This window comes from Scophthalmus maximus, chromosome 10, assembly GCF_022379125.1.
Source record: "Scophthalmus maximus strain ysfricsl-2021 chromosome 10, ASM2237912v1, whole genome shotgun sequence".
In the NCBI taxonomy this organism is placed as follows: domain Eukaryota; kingdom Metazoa; phylum Chordata; class Actinopteri; order Pleuronectiformes; family Scophthalmidae; genus Scophthalmus; species Scophthalmus maximus.
Window position 1 is genome coordinate 7,099,005 of NC_061524.1, and position 22,283 is coordinate 7,121,287.

Below are 22,283 nucleotides of genomic sequence, written 5' to 3' on the forward strand. Positions count from 1 at the left end.
TTCCAGACATCAGTTAACACAGCTCATGCTGACGTCGCGACCGGGGTTTCATTCTAGTCAAAACTGCATTACTCCAGTATAATGTTATTGCAAGTTCCCTTTCATGACGTAAGGACATCTTTCTCTGGCACAGTGACCACAACGGTCCATCTATATTTTACTAGAGCTACATTTCCCCAAGTCTCCCTGCAGCAAGGGGCTTCACTTACTACACTCAGTGACGTAATGATTTGGTTGTTTTGTGTTTAAGACAATAAGAGTTCTAGATACAAAAGTTATTACAGATTTGTTGGAAAACTCGCTAAATGCAGCTGACGTTCAAGTGACACTATCCCAACACACACTTTCACTTTTTCATTGATGGTATCACAGCTTTTAAGGTTCGGTTGCCATGTTTATGCCCCTTTTGCATGAATGAGAAATGCTCCGTGCCGGTGCACAGAGCAAAACTAAGGCATCTGTGAACAATATGAATGTTTATGAGGAGCTTCCCCTTGAGGATTCAGCTCCGGCACCACAGAGGTGGAGCGACTCGGCCTCTTTGTTGTCACACGTTGTGCATTCATAACACCACGCCGACACACGCACGCATGTCTCCGTGTCCTCATTCAGGCCTTCAGAAGCCAACCATCAATGTACACAATGATCACTTTCACTGGACTGCTTTCTCGGTCTTCTACTCTGAATCTTCCTTCAATACTGAAGTTGCATCATAGGCCAAAAGACTATACGGTTGCAAATAATGACTTTTTTCCCCATTATCGATTAATGTGTTGATTATTTTCTTGATTAATTTGACTTGTTGTTTGGTCGATAAAATGTCGTAAAATGGTGAAAATTGTTGATCCTGTTACACAAACCTAAAGATTTTAAGTTTACTGTCACAGAGGATCAAACAAACGAGAAAAAATTCACATTTAAGAAGCTTTTTTCATAAAAACTACTTAATTGATTAGAAAATAGTTGGTGATTAATTTAGTAGTCGATTACGAAACGATTAATCGATTGATTGTTGCAGATCTACAAAAGACAGGAGAAAATGTCAACATTCATAAATTTGACTTGAGTACTGATGTGATAGATCTGTGAAAAATTTAAGGATGAAAATCTAAACTCACCTCCTTAAATTCTGGCGTCTGGATGAAGGATGAAAAATAATTTGGCCACAACTCACATCTGTCATCTGAAGCTGAAGGCAAACATTTTTTTTTATTTTTTTGAACAACCAATTCTTTCTATTTCACACAACAAAATCGATGACACAGGGTTCGTAGTTTGTCCTCATCAGACCAATGTCTGTACCCCGCAATCATTTCATCCACCGGAGGGTTGAGGGCAAATGAGTGGGGAAAAAACCTTTTACGTGACACAGGTAGAAATTATGTGCAGGTTTCACCTAAAATACTACACAACCAAACTAACACAGATCATAAATGTTAATGAGTATAAATTCATGCCCTAACAGGGTTGTTGAGTAATTCCATATACAACCTAAAAGGTATAATTGCACAAGAGATAAAGTTAGTGCTAGAACTTAAACACGTCAATACATGTAAAAAATTATTTGAAAATTGAAGCTGCAACCTGACATAAGTTCATTAGTTTTTAATTTTGGCTATATATTTCAACTCTTTTTTCAAATACGACAAGGTGAGCTGGGAAGGTCAAAGTCTTTAAGGTCTTTGCACATGACCAGTTCCCCGACTTTCACTTGTCGTCTGCGTGAAGGGTCATGGGGATTTGGTTCACCTGTGTAAACTACCAGTTTTCCAGGTGACATGTCATCTATTACTTGTGGGCAGAAATTTGTACCTTTGTGTTGTTGAGTCTCTCCCCTTTATCGGCTTCCTTCTCTTTCTTCTTCTCCTCTTTTTTCTTATCACGCTCCTTCTGTGGGGAAAAAAATGTGATGGTGTAAAACAGTAGGGTACAGCTGTATCAGTTAAAGGTCATATAGCATATACTATTATACTACATGTATCAGGACAACATGGATTTACATGAGCTCTACATGTTCAAACATCAAAAATCAACCACATTTTCAAGACTTAATAACCCCTTTTTCAAATCACTAGAGACTAGTTCGCCATTAAAAATAATATTTTTATATAAACATGTTTATATTATTAGTTAAAACCCCCAAATTAACAATAAACATAACATTGAATCAAAATGTCTCCTATCCTCTTCCGCCCATTCCATCCCGCCAAGCCTTTGCTAGAAGAAACAAATTCATAAAGCTAAAATAAAAGCCCAGCAGCAGAACAAATGAGGGTGGAGTATGTGATTTCCAGGTTAAAGGTATTCACCTGGCCAAGAGAGTCGCCAAAGCGAGCACATCCCCCTCATTGGAGTTGCGAGGGAGGTTCTCCGCTGGCACCGCGAAAACAGTCAGCGACGGGCAAATGGTTGTAGATTGTTTGTATTATTTAATAATCTACAGTAAAGATGCGGTGAAGCGGTTCTGCAACATACAGTCTATCACACTGACACCTGTTCCTGTCATGCAGTCGCATTATAAGCATTATAAAACGTTTCTTCATTAAAACACCACCTCGCATCCGTCATAACTTCCTATAGGAGGAAACACGAGGAAAACACGAAAAGATTCGCCATAGCGCACAGCAGGTTACAAACAATTACATACTCGTCCCTTAATGTGATTTTAATGCACTCACAATGCAGATTTAATGTGCGGACATTATTAGCGCACAGAGAGTTGATGTAGTGTTTTCAGGTTAATGGCTCCGTCTTGCTTTGTTGTATGTAAATGAGCCGCCGCTGCTGATGCCAGCCACCGACACGCTTCAGCTAATGACTGTCAGGACACCAAAGAGAAAGGCTTTACCTCGGCGGCTGAACGCCGACAACCCAGACATTATTGTCTCTCTGCGTCTGCCTATGTCTGTGTGCAATTACTTCATTAGCTCTCCGTGTGCTTACGGCTGTTTTATATGCTGAGGAGGTTATTTCTCTCGAGAACATAATAAACAGCAGTGCATATCATCAATATTTAGGATTCAGCAAATCAGAATGTGCATTGAGTGCGTCCACCGTTATTCTGCAGTCCGTTATTTATTTATTTTTTTAAACTGTGGCTTCCGTTGATATATGCACAGTCATAAACTGATCTAATGAAAATTAACTAAAACGTCTGATGACTTCATACGCTGGGCGGTAATATTGTGGCTGCATCTTTGCTAACGCCTCCATCAGTTAGTTTCAGGATATTAAATTTGAGACCCTGGCTGGCACTAAGTCTTTGACTCAATTAACTAAGTGCTAATGAGGCTAGCATTGGGCAATTTGCTCCGGCAGCATTAGTGGGCTATTATGCTCCCATCTGAACATCACTATTAAAACATCAAATTACAGCCGGGATATTAATCCACATTGTCATGCGGCTTAGTTTATAACTTATTTAAATAGTTAATTCAAAGGGTAGTAATTAAAAGTTACTACCTCTGTTAACTATTCCACATTTCTTGAATAACAGAGGAAACTTCTATAGTTTACAGTAGTACTGTATATACTAAACACTCATTTAAAATGTATGTATTTCAATGGCATATAAAATGTCCATCCATTTGGATTATACAGATTTAACATAAACCTAATAAACCTGTATTGTTTTTTTATTGTCTTACAAATTCAAAACAAATTGGATTAATTGTTTATAGTATATAATTCTGGTTATTGTGTATTGGGGTTTATTAGAACCGTACATACATTTCAGTTTTTGACTGACAAACATGCTTCGCATTGAGTTAATTCGTTTTTTTGTGTTAAAACTATCATCCAAACGGATGGAAATTTCATATGCAACTAAAACACAGAAATCTTAAATATTAGGCCTAAATATTTAACTACTGATCTTTTGGACACAGACTAAGTTTGCAACATCACAAACAGTTCATCTGTGAGGAAAAACTGTTGGCTGTTCTCTGCTAACCAGACTGTAACCAGCCAAAGATAATCTCTTAGGGAGATTACCCCGTTATTTTAATGTGACAGTTCATTTGATCAACACTTCATTTGTTTTTATGCTGCTCAACTTGTTCTCATGTTGTAGCTGGTTGTGAACATTTTCAGGCTGCCACTTCAAATGGCAGCTACAGATCTTTGAGTTTTAGTCCTTTCTAAGGTTGTTTTTTTTCAAAGCTATAACTAATTAGATTCCATCAGGCATACAGAAGGATTTTTAATGAGGATTTAATAAAGTGATTCAATACTGGATTCAGATTTAATTAAATGCTGTTGAACGAATGCAAAAGATAATGTTTAAAAAATGTATTAAGGGGAAGAAAAAAAAAGACAAAGAAATGTAAATGCTGTCTCTGATCTCTTGCTTCTTCGGACATCTTTGAGTTTAACAAAGTTCACCCGAGTGTGACGTACTTCACCAGAACAAAGCCTTTAAACCACAGCTAAAACTGTGAGGGTGACAGCAAGAGGCCTCCCATTCTGTAAAATCAAAAATGTCTGACAGAATTTATATGGTTTAATAATCTCTGAGGCTAAAAGGAAAAGAAATCAGCCAACATTGTTTGTGACAGAACCTGCCAACTTATAAAAAAGAAAAAAAATCTATACAAGCCAATCAAATAGTCTGCCACTGACTCACTAGTGGCTTGGCCCAAAAAACTCACTGACACAAGACGTGATGACAATACCACAATAAATCAACATGACAACAAACGCTTCAGAACACGACCACAACGCGACTCCCGACCACAGAGGAAACCTTTACCTCCTGTCTGCTCCTGTCGGCCTGGGAGGACGGGGAGGTGGAGGGAGCAGCGGCTTCGGATGACTTCTGCTGAAAGACAGAGAACTTCAGACCGAGGCTTGGACACGGACGATAAAGGAAGAGAGGGTTAAAGATGAAGAGAGAGAGAGCCTTGCGGGGGGGGGGGGGGGGGCAGAGAGCACGCAGAGTTAATTAGAGGGAATGAAGGAGATTTTTCGCCGCTGCAGCAGAGAACAACTCTTCTGTAAATGCTGAAAGCCACGGGTCGTATTCAGCCACACAGCCGCACAGAATGAATGGTGTGGGGAAAATAAGGGATGGAGGGCAGTGCAGGGGCGACCTCTATTAACCTGCCGTTGACCTGTGAGACAGACTGGATGCAGGCTTGGATTGACTCTTCAGTCTTCCTGGCGACAGCACAGCTCGCCGTTTTCACAAGCAGTTTGCTTTTATTTCTCTGCTCATTAAAGAGTTTCTGGTGATCAGGTAAGAAAAAAGGGTATTTTTTATTATCCTGAAGCGCACTGGGACACTCGTTATGTGCACCATATCATACTGTATGTACTGGATTTCACGTCCTTAGTTACAATTCTTGTGAGGCATTCACAATGGCCTTTTCTTTCTTTTTTGGCATTTTCATGATTTTCAGGCAATGCCATCACATGCTCTGGTGCACATGTGTGGAATGTGTCTGTGTCATTATAGCAGTGATTGTGGTAAAACATGGCAGCACATGGCGCCGCTAGCACATGTTAGTCTCGCAGGCTGCTCTGCTGGAACAAGGTCACAATTTTCCGTGCATCAGTCAGGGTTGGACAACATCTTTTGAAGCTGTTTCGGAGAGGAGGACGCTGAACAAACTGCTATCCATCATGGATGACCATGACCATCCTCTCCAGCCTCCACCACACACTGGACAAAGACAGCGGAGCTCCATCTCCAAAAGGCTCATTCAGCTCCGCTGTCACAAGGAAATCCTTCCTGCCTCAAGCTATTAGACTTTACAATACCTCACCTGTCTGACAGAGACACTCTGGACTCTTTTTAACACAAATCCCATCACATTTGCACCGTAATGTTAGCATGTTCTTCTGCAAATCAACTGATTACACATACTGTACTATTTTACGCACATTCTTTATATATACAAATTTCTGCGATTCTTATGAAAAGAATGGTGCATTATGAACTCCTCAAAGAGAGGCTCGCCGACCCGCCGCCTCCTCCAATTACATTTCTAGCAGGCTAAATATCTAGACCAATCGGCGACAAGCAGCCAACCAGAGCACAGGTCAACAGCATTGTCGGTGGTTTATCCTGATGTAAGATCTTGTGATCGTGTGTGACACCCTGTCGCCAGGCAGTCGCGTGGCTGCAGGACTACCGATCTCAAGAAGTCATGTAGTGTGACGACTTTGAAAGTCGTGCAGTTTGAACTTGGCAAAAGCAAGAAAATAATAAACACAGAAGTAAAATAAAAATAGAAAAAAAATAATTCAAGAGTCAAGAGTCATTTATTGTCATATGTACAATAAAAACAAGTGTTACATCGCACAATGAAATTCTTACTTCAGTCATCTGCTTCTCAGAAAAAACTATTGTTTGTTTTTGTACTAACCCGGCGTAGTCAGTCTAAAACACGACACAAATGCGTATTAGTCTGGGATCTCTCGGTAAATTTTACACCAAGAGGCGTTACCAACGGACGCAGACCAAACTTCCTCCTGACGCAATTGGGTAGCAACGAATCATGCGACGTCTGTTGAAAATGTCAACAGACTACCAGAGCGTGCGGAGAGGAGATGCCTGTGACGATGATTCCGCAATGTTTGTGAACGAGCGTTGCCGTTTTTGTGGGAGACAATGTGAAAATATTGGGTACTTTTAGTGACATGCTCGTTCATCAGCGGCAGCCTTGGTTGTTTACAGAAGTCGCTTCTCTCCGCAGTAATAAACCGCAGTAATAAACCGCAGTAATAAATTATCAGATAGTCGGTTGTGATTGGACCAGCAAGTTTTCTGCCGGAGGGAAATCGCTTGTGGCAAAGGAAATGAAAAGTAGCTCCCAGCATTAGTCTGGGTCCCATGAGGCTACTGGTTTTGTAGTTCAGCGTCAAAATATATGTGGGTTCATCACTATGAAGGATCCGTCACATATTACACAAATTATTTGATCAACTAATCTAAAAAAAAATATTGATAACTGCAGTTTTAAAAGCAAAGGCAGTTATATGTGAGGAAGCCAAGCTCAGTATGCTTTTCTCCACAGACAGAGATAAACACGGTGCCAGATGGACAGAGGAGCAGAGAGGTGGAGAGGCAAGAGGGAGATACAGGAAGGGGAAAGTCAAGATTACACATTCGCAATGAGCCATATTAGTACATTCGTGTTCATGGGGCCTTGAGGGAATTCAAACCAAAAGACTGGTTTGTTCTTGGTGCTCACAGAATCGATCATGAGAGCAGGCGCCAAAAAAATAACGAAACACTTTCTACATCGATAACTGCCACTTTCAATCTATCTACGACGTCAATATCAATCCGTGCCAACATTACTCCCATCGGCTGCTTCACCACAGAAGTCCATAAATAATGAGACACGTCAGTTTAAAGATGTAACTAAACCGTTCAGACACCACGTCGGCCTCGCCTTAATCTCTTCTGTGTTTATTCTTTGCCATCTGGCTTTTTCGCTGCCTGTTCATTAGCTGCCTCCCACAAGAGCCGTGACTCGTCTTCACTTTCTTCCTCGCCACAGAACAGCTTGACATGTTGATAATCCCAACAAAAAAACAATATGAATCACTAAGAGAGAGAGAGAGAGATTTGTGAATGAAGAGTTAGACATCACATTTTCCAACACCTTCATCTCTCCCAGAAGATTTCCAGAGACTGGGAGAGGCACTGAAGCTGTTCTGGTGGCTCGTGGTGGCCCAACACCTTGTACCAAATTTAGCTACCAGCTAATTCCATTTGCAGTCTCCAGCCCAGGGACAGGTGAACAGAAACAATAAAAAACACAGCAAAACCAATTATTTCCACTACAAATAAACAATAATATTATTTTGTTTAGGCCTTAAAATCATTATCAGCATCGACTTCAACAATCAAGTATCGGTCGGGCTCTAAATATATACAAAGCTCTCCTTTTAGCATCAAGCTGTTAAAAGGCGGTCGGAGAAGAAAAATGACATCACTAACATCAACCCACCTCCTTTCTTCCCCCTCCCTCTCCTCTGCTCTTTAAACCACCTCAGGGTGCAAACTAACTCTGACAGTGTCTTTCTGAGGGCAGAACAGAAGGATGTTTTCTCCGTTTTTCATCTTCCTCCATTTCCATCTGTCTCCCTCCCTCCTCAACTGTTAAGGCATCAAACGGCGCCTGCTCCGGTTGCCTGTGGTGGTGGAGGGAGTGCAGCTGAGACGTGAATTCAGAGCATTTTCTATCCCCCTGCTTATTCTGTTGATGTCTTTAAAGGTTTCATTTTTTTTCTTCTTCTTCTTCTTCTTTTCCGTAACCCTGAAAACTTCCTCCTCTTCCAACTTTGATGCTGGCCGAGATGTCGACACAGCACTAAACAGGCACAGATGGACTGATGATGAAGATAAAGAGAAAAGAGGCTGGAGGGTGAGAGGGAGAAGTGAAGCTCAACACAGAGGAGTATGAGAGGATAGATAACACGAGCAGTGAAAGAGGATGATACCGACGTGGAATATTAGGACTATCTGCTGCAGCGAGTGCAGATAGTGAAAGAGAAAAATGGTTAACATCTTAACTGAAACCCGTCTGCTGGGTGCAAACTTTAACGGCTTCATTTGTACTCGTATACAGAGGACACTCGCGGTAGAAGTAAAGGGGGATTGGTCATCCTGAGACCAATAAAAGAAGAAGTGTGGAGGCTAAGGGATGGTTTTAGATAGTTAGGCAGTAATAAAACTCCAAAGTGTTCTCAAAGAATATGGAGTCACGGTCAACACGGTGACCTTGAGCTATGTTTTCGCGACACAGTTGTGATCACAAATCTCCCTGCAAACACTAAATATGGACGAATGCTTCTAAAGGGTTTCTGCAGGCCTCGACAGGTTAAATTTAAGACCTTCTAGGACCATTATGAATTCTATTTAAGACCTTGTTTGGCAAAAATGTCCCAGAATTACTTACAAAGTACATAAATTAGTTGTTCACCCCTTTGCCACAGTCTCCTGCTCAGTGTTCTTGAGCTCAGCTAACTTTACCTTTATTGATTTTATACGACTGATGTTTGGCTGCGATTAATACAATTTTTGCTCCAAAAACTTTTACAGGAAACCTAAACTTCATCATCCAATCATAGTCATAATCCATCAAAACATCACATTTAAGACATTTGAAGGCCTGAAATTCAGATTATTATAATAGATTTTATACTTTGTAAAACTTGTTAAGGAAACACGGAAACCCTGTTAAGGAATGGAATTACGCTAGTGCCAATTAGCAATCAGATTGATGATCGTCAACTGAAAACACAAACGCCTGTTTTCCCCCCCAATGTCAGTATAAAGGAACAATCGCTGTTAATGAGCATAAGTGGCTGCTCCTTAATTTGAAGCAACCTGTTTGCAATCCCTTTTCCATCTGCCAATGCTGACGAGTGCGCTGTGCGATCTGACAAAAGCTGGAACCTCCAATCTCCACAGGCCTGCTGCCATTACTTTCTTTTAACCAGGCTGTCCACCGGGTCCACGACCCAGACTTTTCTCGCCACTCCCCGTTATCTTTACGTGACGGGCCAGCCCACCCCGAGAGACCAATGAGACGGAGGGAAGGGTGGACTCTCCATTCAGGACAAACAAGCTGTTGCTGTTATTTCAGGATAAATAAAGTCTGATAAAACAAGTAGGTTAATAGCAGCAGCTATGCAGCGAGGTCGACATATATAATCTGAGTGCAATAATCGTCAAATATGGGGATAATTAATGGTCAGAGTTCATTCTTTAGGGGGAGAAAATATATCTTAATGAGGAGCACTGAATTCAGACACGTGAAACAGATCAATCTCAGTTCAAACACGTAAGGCAATCGACCATGAACAGAGCAACAGAGGAGTTTACACAACCACGTCATGGAATAAAACATATCTAGATTGTACATAAGAGGTTTGACTAGATTCTTATGAGGACATACAGCAGTAAGCTCTCCCAGCATGGCTATAGGTGTCCCGTGAGTGACCCTGACACCGACACTTAAATCTTCTTGCCTGAAGCAAAAGCATGTCACGAATGATGTATGTGAACCCTTAACATGCCCAAAGTGGGATCATGCTACACGCAGTCAATGCACAAATCTTAATAACAATAATCATGTACTCGACAGAGAAAACTGTGTTCTCCTGTTCAAGAAAGAAAAAAACCAGTGTGGCCAAACACTCTCTGCCATGCTCTTATGCCATCCACTGACGTCAGAACAAAATATGTCAGTGGACGCAAGGAAAGGCGCTGTAGCACACAGAACGCTGGCAAGTGGTGTGGACACGGCAGACAGGACATCCCTGTGACTAACTCAGGCTAAATAAGGCTGAAAATCAGCAGAGCCCTCCTCCAGGGGGACTGTGCGGCTCTCTTGTGACATTTTCAGGCCAATCACTGGGCTCATCACAGAGGGTTTGCGAGATGCACTGCGATGTCTCGTTGTTTCCTGTAACACTGAAATAATCTGCGGTCCATGTTCTCTCTCTCACTCACACACACACACACACACACACACACACACACACACACACACACACACACACACACACACACACACACACACACACACACACACACACACACACACACACACACACACACACACACACACACACACACACACACACACACACACACACACACACACACACACACACACACACACACCAATGAGCTCATGCGGCATGAATGATGGAAACGGAGTGGATGCACTTGTACTCCACTGTGAGCAAAGTACTGCAAGCTGTCCATTACAAGACACTGCTCTCTCTCTCTCCCCCTGCTCTCTCCAGCTTTCTCCCCATAGTCTCACACGCACACATAAACAAATAAAAGTACCATTGATTGAAACTCCTGGCGACAGTGGCAGTTCACCATAAGTCACAAAAGTTGCTTCACATGATCACAATCTTGCTTTTAATAAATCAGCCTTCATTTTTTTTTTTAGTTGTGATTTAAATGCGGCAGCATGTTGAAATCTAATCTCAACTGTCTGAGAGCTCGTTCAATGCAGGTCCACTTACACCTGCAGACACGCACCTATTGGACGGTGCTAGCGGTTTTCGTTATACTGTATCCATCACGTTAGAGTATTAATACTAACCATATAAAGTTTTCTACTGTCTGACAATATCATTCAACGTACAGTTAACAAATAAAGTGCAATGTGTCCATTGAAGACACATTCTTTTCTATAAGTGCTCAACAAATAAAGTAAAACCAACACATTCCTCTCTCTGAATTCCAACACATGCACAACCACATACGTACGTACACACTAACTATAGCTCGGGGTTAATGCAGCCAGCTCTTCTTTCTCCATCTGCACGGAACTGCTTAAAGTGATAATGAGTTGTTTTTAATAATTAATTTGCATATAAAAGCCGAGCCGTCCGCATTGGTGGCAGAAACAGATCCTAGATCACAGCCTGACTGCTGGCAACGCTTCAGAGAAGACAGAGAGAGAGAGGCAGGAGGCGAGCGGCAACAAGAAAACCAAAGAAGTAGAAGTAGAAGAGAGTGAGAGAAACAAAACGAGAGACAGTGAGAGGAACAGACAGGGAGATGAAATGAAGACGCACCACAGAAAGACTGCTGTGAGCAAAACATTCTGCATTAATGTAACGTAAGAGCGTGGCGTTTCAAAGCGTTTACATTTTCCTGCAGGTTCTTTTTTTTCTAAATGTTCTTTTAGTGCCAGTTTGTAGCCTTGCTAGACTCAATGGAGTGAGTATATACATATACATATATATACACACACACACACCGAATTCTGCTCTCTTCCTGTTGACTTTACAATCTAAATTGTGGTCAAACAAACAAACAAACAAACACAAATACACACAGATTTAATCGAATATATTCCGGTGAGCGTTCACACCGCTCCCACGTAACTCGCAGCGTACAGAAGTAGCCCACTCAGTGCAACACACCTCACAGAGATAATCTCTCTGGAAACAATTAAGACAAAGCAAATGTGCACACACCCACTCACATAAACGCCTACACAATCACCATCATTTCTATCCCATCTTCCACACAAACGGAGGGTTCAGTAATGACACCGAGATACACAAACATGCATGGAGACATCTCTCCTTACCGATGAAGCTGTATAACTAGATAACAGTGTCGTGGAAAGGTTATTCTCTGACTGTCTGCGACAGAACTTGCTATCAGATCCAGGCCACATCCATTCTAATTTTTATCTTAAAACAGCATTTTGAATCTAAAACGATCTTCGCCCAGAGGTGGCGTTTTAGAGATCAGAACTAAACTAAAATCCATGTCCACATTACACACCTTAAAACACATCCATTCACGTAAAATTGGAATGCGTGAGCCAGTTTTTGCAGGATGCAGATTGTCTACTCTGTAGTCCGTTACAGAAAATACTAAATACTAAAACAAGAAACATTTATAGTGAAAAGGGATTTCTTTTCTTCGACCATAGATAACGAGGTATAACTTTTACCGACAACACTCAAACAATGTTTTACAGTAGCTTCATAGCCGGTGGTCAAGTCGTAAGAACCAATCAAGAAGCCAGTGCCTCATTGATACAAAACATCTCAGTTTTTCCCCTCCACGCTACAATGCTCCCTTGGAGTTTTCAAAAGAAAACTGGGCCATCAGCATATCCCAGCCTTCAGTATTAGCGGGGCTCTGAAACTCCGGGGTTAGCGTGGACGGCAGGCGTAAACGTAGCAGCAGCAGCGATGGGTTTTAAAACTAAAATGGAGTTGTGTGAATGAGGCCCCAGTAAGGCCCCGTTCACACCTGGCATTCACATGCATCTTGGTGACCAATACCGAGCACAGGTGTGAATGCAATCACCTTTCATCGAGGACACACCGAGATCTGATTGCTCAGACCACAGTCAGAGATGCTGTGTGATAAACTGATGAACTTCTCCGGCTCGATGTGTGAAAGACATCGATCGCCAGCCATGCATCGACATTGACGAGTCAGTACTGGATCTCATTCAAAAGATTTGTGTAAGGAGAAGATGCCAAATGTGACAAGTAGCACATTTTGACTTCAAACATAACAGCAGCCAAAACCATGCCAACAGTCTTTGATGCGGTTCAGTTTGTCACCAAAAGGCAAGTGACAGTAAAACATTTATATTTGATCATTAATATGAAGCTTAAACAAAAGTGTGTGTAGATGGCATGATAAACACCTGAGTAAACTAAAGGGAAAGAAAAGCTGCCATTCTGCTTTTAAGTTGGTTTCTGCTGTTCGCAGATACTGGCATCAAACTGCTTTGCATGCAACAAGCAGCCGTTGATGCACAGGTTCAGGAAATGGCATCCAGCCACAGCAGTTCTGTAAACGACCGTAACGATAATGGGGACTGACAGGCCAAAACTCTGACCGTAGAAACAAGTGGTGTTGGCGATACTCACAGGAGCTGTGGTCAGAGCTTCCTTGTCGAAGTACTTTTTCCTCTCGTACTTGTCCCGGATGAAGACCTCCACTGCTCTGAAGATCAGGGTTAAGTACAGAAATGCAAAAACAGAACATGTCCAAGTATCCATCGTGAATAACTGGTAAAATCATCAGCATGCGCTGTAGTTCTCTGGAGTACTGGAAGTATGGAAGTAAAAAGGTGTTTCATGGGTGTTAGACACCGCAGACGATAGTTACAGCGAGGGAATTAATATGGCAACATATCATTTGAATATGGCTAATTTGATAAAAATACAATAATAATACCTTTTTACTAATTTGTAACATTCATATTGACCATAAAAATTCCACACACACACATTCAGGCGGTAGCTCTTCTAATCCCGAGTCTGTTATCTGCTGCTCTCAGCCAGCGGCGCTGCTGTCACGACAACTAATGGACTTCAAAAGAGTGAAGAATGATGACCACCCGCACAAATGGGCCTGCCAGATACAAGATAGGGTATTAGAGCAGCGTTTCAAAACTGGGAGATTATTTATTTCAGTCGGCTGGTGGAAGCATGAACATATGCTGCTGTGTTAACCACGCAGCTGTCTTGTCTTGTATCGTAGAAAAGGGCAAACTGGAGACTGCTGCCACGCCACTAAACAGACACTGCTGGAGGTGTCCCGCTTAAAAGTGTAGAATGTCACTTGACAAAAGCCGACCTGTCACTTCTTATTCATACTCTGAAAAGACTTCTGGGTGTGCAGACCGCGCCGAAGTTTGAAGATGAGTGAGTCACATTCGATACTGTGACTTCTCTGACTTCTCTTCTCAGAAAAAAGGCCCAACGCAGCATTTGTAGACGCTTTTCATGGATAAAGAACAGGTTGTTGTTGTTTTTATTAATTGCCCCTGAATCTCATGTATGTCTTGCAGCAAAGCCTGAGAACTGTGCAGTATTATTATTTGTTTTATAAGGCAAGAAGAGCAACTGCATTATTTTCACCAGGTTGTTCATATATTGGGGAAAACAAGTTGCTTCTGTAATGTGGTATTTTTATGCCTTTGCCAATTTTATTTTTTGTTTGTTTCTGCTGATTCCGTCCATTAAATACAATTCCAATGTTGGCCCCAAATTCACATATCGATCCTCAGCATGGGCTCAGGACGCCTTTACAAACGTGATAAAATCTTTTGGGAGATTACAGTTTAGTGCTCTGGAGGCTCATGGCGACAACAAAAACAACTGGGTGACAACCAAAAGGGAAACAATGAAAGCAAAAGCTTTACGTGACTGCGGTGACTCAAGTCATTTTTATGCAAATTTATGGTGACATTGGGAGTTTGTATGCACATATGCAATAAAAAAAAATAGGTTGCTCTTAGATTTGTATGTAAATATAGTGTGACATTTATGGGGATAAAGGGACCTTTTATGCAAATCAATACTAACATGTATGTTGACAGAAGGTTTTTTACAGTTTATATGCAAGTGCTCGTTGACGGGGAGTTTTTATTGCCAACGTATGCTGAGGTGAGTTTTTTTATGAAGGTTAAAGTGGAGGTCGAATGACTGCCGTTTCCGGTGACAAGACCATGTGAGAGAATCGCAGACAGGCAGGAGGAGGAGGAGGATACTGGTCGGTCTGCGGCCGTCTGAAGCTCTCCGGTAGGTGGGCTTCATACAGCTGTCTGGCCCTGGCGTTGCTCATGTCCACCATACTCTGCAAGAAAAGAAGAAAAGATTGTAACACTAGCGAAAGCCAAACTGTGAAACTCTTTTAAGGACGTGTCACACACACGAGTTCCTTCATACATCACATTTGCATTTAACTCAATTTAACCCCGCTGATTCCTTCACGTGCACGCTCACGCGCAGAATGAAAGACACACTGGCCGCATGTGTCAAGGCTAAATTAAGAGGAGGGTGATGAATAGGGTGATGATAGGAGAAGTAGAGGAGACGGAGGCGGAATAATCAGCCATCAAGAATTAATTAGTCATTGAAAACAGTGATTAACATTCAGAGTGAGACCCTTTCCACTCGCACTCAGCTGATGGATCGTCTCCGCCATGAAGAAACACACGCATACCTTTATCCCGGCGCACACATGCACACCAAACAAGCGGATGATTAAATAAATTAGTGGCATGGTCGGGTGAGTTTCTCACACACACACACACACACACACACACACACACACACACACACACACACACACACACACACACACACACACACACACACACACACACACACACACACACACACACACACACACACACACACACACACACACACACACACACACACACACACACACACACACACACACACACACACACACACACACACACACACACACACACACACACACACGTATTGTGTAATTCAATCAATGAGGCAGGTAAGTCATTGTATTCACAACACAACAATTCAGTTACAGTTCTTTGTATTACCGATGCACAGTGTGTACACGTGATGCTGAGTATATGCATGTCACAAATCCACTGTGAATGAGAAAAAACACTGGGATGCATACTAAATACGGCCTTTCTCTCTCTCTCTCTGTGTGTGTGTCCTTACATTGACATGTCGCTGCTTTATTTATCCCTCGTACGCTTTTGACCCACATTATTTACAGTTACGTCATTGTCACAAGATGTGCAGTATGTTTTGGACATCAAAGCCGATCTATTTCTTTTATCTTTTTTTAAATTTTGGGTGAATATACTTTCAGATTTCTACACACTAGGGTTCCCATCATGCTTGAGGTGAATGATGATGTAAATCAGTGCAATGAAAAGTCATACTGCATTAGGTGTGAGCGTGTAGAAGCAGTAAAATGCCTGGATTACGTCTGATACTTTGATTTCAAGTGTTAAAAAAAAATAAAAAATTATATTTGAAATCATTGAAGTGAAAAGAAGTGATTCCAACGTGAAAGGGGAGTAAGTTGTAAAAGTGTGCTTTTGATCTAACCGAACGGATCAATTCCAATCAATCTAAACAAAATCATAAATATAAATCACAACCAGTCCAATAGTTGTTAAGGGTCGTTTTCTTTACGTAGAGACCAGGTCAAATTCACAAATAATAACTGAGGGTTGTCATCATGGATTTTTTTCTTTAATACTCATGTTGTCACATCAGTATTTCCTAGCTGGTTCTGTGTTAAAAGGTGTGTGTATGATCCTATCTGTGCGTGCGTGTGTGTACCTGGATCTGCTCAGGTGTCCACTGGTCCAGATTGACGGATTTCACTCTGGAGATGTGGACGCCCAGGTTGCGGTGAATGCCGGCACAGCGGATACACATGAACACCCCGAGGTTCCATGATGCCCATCGAGGTCCTGAGAAGAGAGAGGAAGAGAAATTTCCGCTTTAAAACTGTACCTTCAACCAAGCTGTTTTTAACTAACTCTAACACGGTTACAGAGGAGTAACAGTGCCTTCGCATGGTGTCGGAATAGTCAGAAAAATTAGTTCCAGACTGGGAAAATGAACTTTCTGTGCGTCTTTATTATGCAAATATTTGAAAGGGGTGTCAATGTGTTAATTAAATGATCTATACATATACAACACATTTTGCTACAGTATCCGTGTTTTTCCACATTCTGACTTCAAAGCACATGAACACATTGGGGAAATGGGACCGTCCGAGGAGCATGTGGAGGCACAAAATCACATTGGGGTTTGTTTGTTTTTTATAAACGGACCTGAGCTCATCGTAGCACTCTTGGGCTTGTAGAGGTTGTCAGGTGCCTTGTTGGAGCATTGATATCTTCTTGAGTCAGTGAAAAGCAATTGCACAATTGAAAACCTGTTCTGAAAGCACAAAGTTTCCTCTGCAGAAAAGAGTTCTCTCTTACTAACCAGCAAATCTACCAATATCAATATGTAAGTGTTCGCCAGGCTTTTAAAGGGAAGGGGAGATGGCACTCTAATTGGTTTATTGCATGTAAGGCCTATAACTTACTCATGATTAATTAAGAGACTAAGTAAAACCCTTTATAAACATCCAACTGACCCTTTTGGTGCACAGCCCTCGGTCTTTGAATTTTCATTAAAACAAAATAAAAATTCTGGATAAGATGAAACAGCAGAAAACACAGCCAAGAAAAGAAAAAGGAGGCAAGCAAACATTATTCTCTCTGAAACTCTGAACCCCAGCAATGTCATTCAAAAGTGAGCTTTCAAAAATCAAAGGTAACTCACTTGAGGCCAAAAAAAAAAAGGTTGAGTTGCTAAGCAAAGTTTTCAAATAAAAAGTTTGTTTCCAGGTTCTAGTCAAACCTTTAGTTTCAAACAGTGCAGGCAGTAAGAAAACTTTACTCAGCACAAGAGTGCTTTGGTTAAATTCTCTCAGTTGAAAAACTTATTTGAGTATTTCAGGACAAACACACACTCGTCCTGAGACATTCAGAAGACATTCCTATCAAAATTGTTTGGGAAGTAATATCCCAAATCTCTTCACTCATCTTAATGGGATTTTACAGGGGAGCAAAGTGTGTTTTGTTTGTATCATTTGATTATAGTTCCTGTGGTTTTAAAAAATATATTTTTCTCTGCCCTATGAGTCCTATCAGTAAAGCAGCAAAAGGAGCAAAGGAAAATGTGCGGACGTATGTTTTTTTATTTTCTTAATTCAAATAATTACTTTCATTTAGTGATTAATAGCTTTAATTAAATGTTGCTATGATTCAAAACCAATTTCCAAATATGAGAGGTACTATAATAAAGGGGCCGTTTAGCTTAATGAAAGCAGCAGACTCCCAAAACCTGATTTTTCAAAAGCTCAAGTGTCACATAATTTATTTTTAAACCATACAATTACTCCACAAAAAAATAAATGAAAGCAGGAAAATTGCCACATTTAATCCACTCCATGTGATATGGAGACAAGTACTAATCAGGTTTCTTTTCGAATTTTTTTTGCACAGATGTGTAACGTTCTCTTTTTTGTAGAAGTCCAAGTTGGACTGAGGATCTTTGCTCACTACAAAGAGACCACACTCTAAAAAATAACCAATACTGGACTGCACACAAAAAAAAAACCTGGAAGATCCCCATCATGTGTCATTACAGGTGGAAACATGCAGCTGGACAGGATGAGTTGTGAGGACACAACTTATCTTGGACAGAGTTTAACACTCTTCAGCCTTCACAGCACCACATTCTGACAGAGACGATGCAATGCCGGGAAATATGGGCTCAAAAAGAACATTTGCGAAGGAGCTTTGTTGAAGTGAGAACCAGACAAAGTGAAACTGTTCCAAAGTGTCCGTTTGTCCCGAAGATCTGTCACAGAGCAGATCAATGATGTGACACAACATATTGGAAAAAAAAAAGTTTTAATCTCTGGCCTGAGATGAAACAACAGACATAACAAAAACACAACTAACTCGCCCTTTTTGATCCGGTGGCATCACTGCCGAGTGGAAGGAATTACTGACTTGTCAAGACACACATGAAAACACCCAATATCGAGGATCTGTTTGAGCAAGTTGTTGTAGCTAAAACCCGCTAAGTGTAGCATCATCATCATCATCATCATCATCATCATCACTAGCATCTGACATCAGACGCCTCTGAAAAGAGAAGCAGTTGCAGCCATCACATCACAGAGGTGAGAAAAAAAGTAAGTAAATAGTATTTACTTATACGGCATCTTTCACAGACACAGAACCACAAAGTGCCCCAAACCAATAAAAAATACAGCAATAAAAACACCAACAACAACAACACAGCAATAAAACAAATCAGGACCATAACAGGTAGAACATATTTGTGTTCAATAATTTAGTATAGCCCACGAAGGATGTTATAAAAATTTTAAAAACCTTTGATAGGAGGGAGGTTTCACCACCCCTGATACATAGAGGACCAAACGACCCCTGCTCTGCCAGATCTCCGTGGGGATAAATAGGAGATGGCACAGAAATGACAGTCAAATCATTTTAATGGACTGGTGGCTACAGTCCCTCAGCACCATCTTCGGCTCTGCCCTCATCCAGACCACGAAGCTTACTATCTGTCAATTTGATGGCTGAAAGCGACTTTGAGCTCAGGAAGTGCAAAGGGATCAAAATTTATGGATCCAGGCTACATAGCGGTGTGGTGAGGCAGGCGGGTTGGACGCCAGCAGGCATGCATGCAGTCAGTCCAGTGGGCTCTCCGGGGTCTCGCGTAAGAGCATCAGTGTGTTTATGCAGTGGCACTAATGTACTAGACGGCCTAAAGGGGTATTAGGGCGGGATGACTGAGTGTTAAGCCTAAATCAAGCAGCTCAGCCGTTGTAAGCTGGACTCTATCTGCTGGAAATCTATCAGCGTGGATTGGATTTCACTTTGGTTTTGCTCTCAGTTAACCTATTAAAAAGAAAATTCCCCAAAAACAAAAGTTTTACATCGTGCACAGAGCACATATACATCGTTGATGTAAGCATGAGCTGGAAATTAGTTTCTGGTACACACAGCCAATCACATTTTCCTCTGAGATGATACTGGTAAGTACCAGTGGATGATGACCAGCAGCGCCTCTGGGTCACTTTAATTGTAATCTGATTATTTCATTGTTTCAGCTGTAGCCAGATTACAGAAACTCGGCATTCCTCCATCAGTTTTAAGAAAAAAAAACGATTAGCAGAGGTAGATCTCGACTCTGGAATCCCGATTACTTTGCCATGAAAACCATGAACTAGGGTTTTCAAAGTTGTTATCGCTATAATATTAATCAAAAAACATCTCACATTCAACCAAGCCCAATTCCTGCGCTGGGAACACACGCATGGATAAAGTTGTTCCATCATCCTACAGTCCATGTCCTCTCTTTTGACTGAATTACTTCTGATTAAAAACCCAACAAAACTTAAAGACGTAACTAGCCAACCAAATTTATGTAAATCTACAGTTTTGCATACTTGCACGTAATCAGGTAAACAGCATTCAGTCCCTTTTCTGTTGGTAAAAAAAAACAACAAATTTGAGGTCCACTGAACAAAAATAGGAAGTCCGTGGATAAGTAGATGCTTTGCTTCTGAATCATTAATATCCGTTTGTGTCTCTCATGCACATAATTCAGATTCAATAACTGCTTTATGATGTTATTCATCTTTATACTTACTCTGCATTGAAGTTTGGACAAAAATAGACAGCTGAATTGAGTTCCCCCCGTAGATATGAGCCCTACAGTCCCTTCACACACTCACACACTCACTCACTCACTCACTCACTCACTCACTCAAGCACTTCCATGCAGGTAAATTTGAGTGCACCCTGCAGAGAGCTTTAAGGAAGGACTACACACAAGCCAATATTGAAACAAGCTGATGCAGACAGACACGCCCACAGATAGATGAAGATCTTCATAACATGAAGATGATATCACAAACACACAGCTTAATAAATGTGCATAAATATTCATTTATATTCAGACAAACTCAAACACACACACACAGGCACACACACATCGAGGCCAACAAACAGAGCCATCTCAGCTCTCAACAAACACCCCCCCCCCCCCCCCCCCCCCCCCGAGCCTTGGTGAGTGACAGCGGAACTTTCCAACTGGGAGGGGGGGCAGCTAGCCGAGCATGAAATTAAAGCCCCAACTGTCAACCTGAGGACAGTCAGGACGACTGATGTGCGTGTGTGTGTGCATGTGTTTGTGCAGCACAGGAGGCAGAGGGTGACCACAGATGTGAGCTGAAGTGTTTCACTCCCCCGTGCAGAGATCAATCTGAGAGATCAGGTGATAAATTCTGCAGAGCACATGCCGAAGGTGTGAAAAACGCTCCGAAGCAACAAATGCGTACGAAAAACCAACGAGGAGCATCTGAACTCACTGATGTGACTCCTGCGAGTTCATTCGATCAATATTTATTAGTGGGAACAAACGTCAGGAGGCAAGGAAAGCGGAGCCGGCTCTTGCTCCGGAGGGAAGAGGCACAAAGTTTAAAGGCTGAAGGAGGCAAACTTTTTGGACCTGAACCACGTCTGACTTGACTCGTACAAATCCTCCGGGTCCAATAACACTTCAGCCTTTAACTGCCCTCAACCACAACACCCAGAAATCCATCTAGGCTACTGTTCCAAAAGATTCTGGCTGCTTTTATTTGAATCATCTTTTCATTTTAAGTACCCTGTCTTCACGTCTTTAAGGTTCTTTAAATTATGTTTGTCTGTATGACCGCAATTTATTCTTTCTCCATTTTACTTCCAGGAATGAGAAACAACAGCTTACGCTGCTGCACGAGGGCAGAATGGAGCGGTGTTCTCCTTTAAAAAGGAGGTTGACAAACATCCATTTCCTAATTAATAAAATGTCTTCTCGCCGCATCACACGAACGCTGCCAAAGTCTCCAGCAGAGGCTGGAGAAGAGTGACGGGCAGGACACCGAGGGGGAAATAAAGAAGAGCGGTGTTGCTCCCTGCTGGTCCATTAGAGTGATTCAGTGTGAGAGCAGAGAGGAAGAGGAGGAGGAGGAAGAAGAGTGGACCGACTGCCTCTACATGGAGAAATGATTCCCTTTCTGCACTGTCTCTCTTCTTCAGGGAAAACCTGATGAAAACTAAGCATGTGATCATAAACACTTTAAGAAAGCATCATTACATGTAACAGACTGAAACAGGAGTGTTAATAAATCACGTTCTACACGTTATTTCATCATTAGATTAAAGATTAATGAGTCCGTCGTACTGTTTAGCATTTTAATGTCACACAACAACTATCAACACACACAAGCATGCACACACACACAGCAAAAACAATGGATGAATCAGTCAAGTGTAGATATGACTCCATCTGCTGGTGACAGAGGGTAGGGACGGAGATTCAGCCAGAATATATTGAAGGATTTATGTTCCTTTAAATTCCAACAAAGGACCCAAAACCAATGATGA

General features: G+C 41.6%; 1 protein-coding gene across 15 annotated transcripts in view; it reads right to left on the reverse strand.

Moving 5' to 3' along the window:
• Positions 1 to 22,283, reverse strand: part of smap1 (small ArfGAP 1) — a 69,631-nt gene that overhangs the window by 43,199 nt on the left and 4,149 nt on the right. For 3 of the 15 annotated variants that reach the window (XM_047334743.1, XM_047334742.1, XM_047334741.1), the window contains exons 2-7: positions 16,600 to 16,733; positions 15,018 to 15,103; positions 13,390 to 13,465; positions 4,751 to 4,819; positions 1,813 to 1,890; positions 1,119 to 1,189 (exon numbers count right to left, since the gene is read on the reverse strand). In XM_047334743.1, the coding sequence (XP_047190699.1) occupies positions 1,119 to 1,189; positions 1,813 to 1,890; positions 4,751 to 4,819; positions 13,390 to 13,465; positions 15,018 to 15,103; positions 16,600 to 16,733 (514 nt within the window). The remainder of the gene's footprint in view (positions 1 to 1,118; positions 1,190 to 1,812; positions 1,891 to 4,750; positions 4,820 to 13,389; positions 13,466 to 15,017; positions 15,104 to 16,599; positions 16,734 to 22,283) is intronic. The other 12 variants (XM_047334733.1, XM_047334732.1, XM_035605208.2 and 9 more) reach the window with 8 other exon arrangements.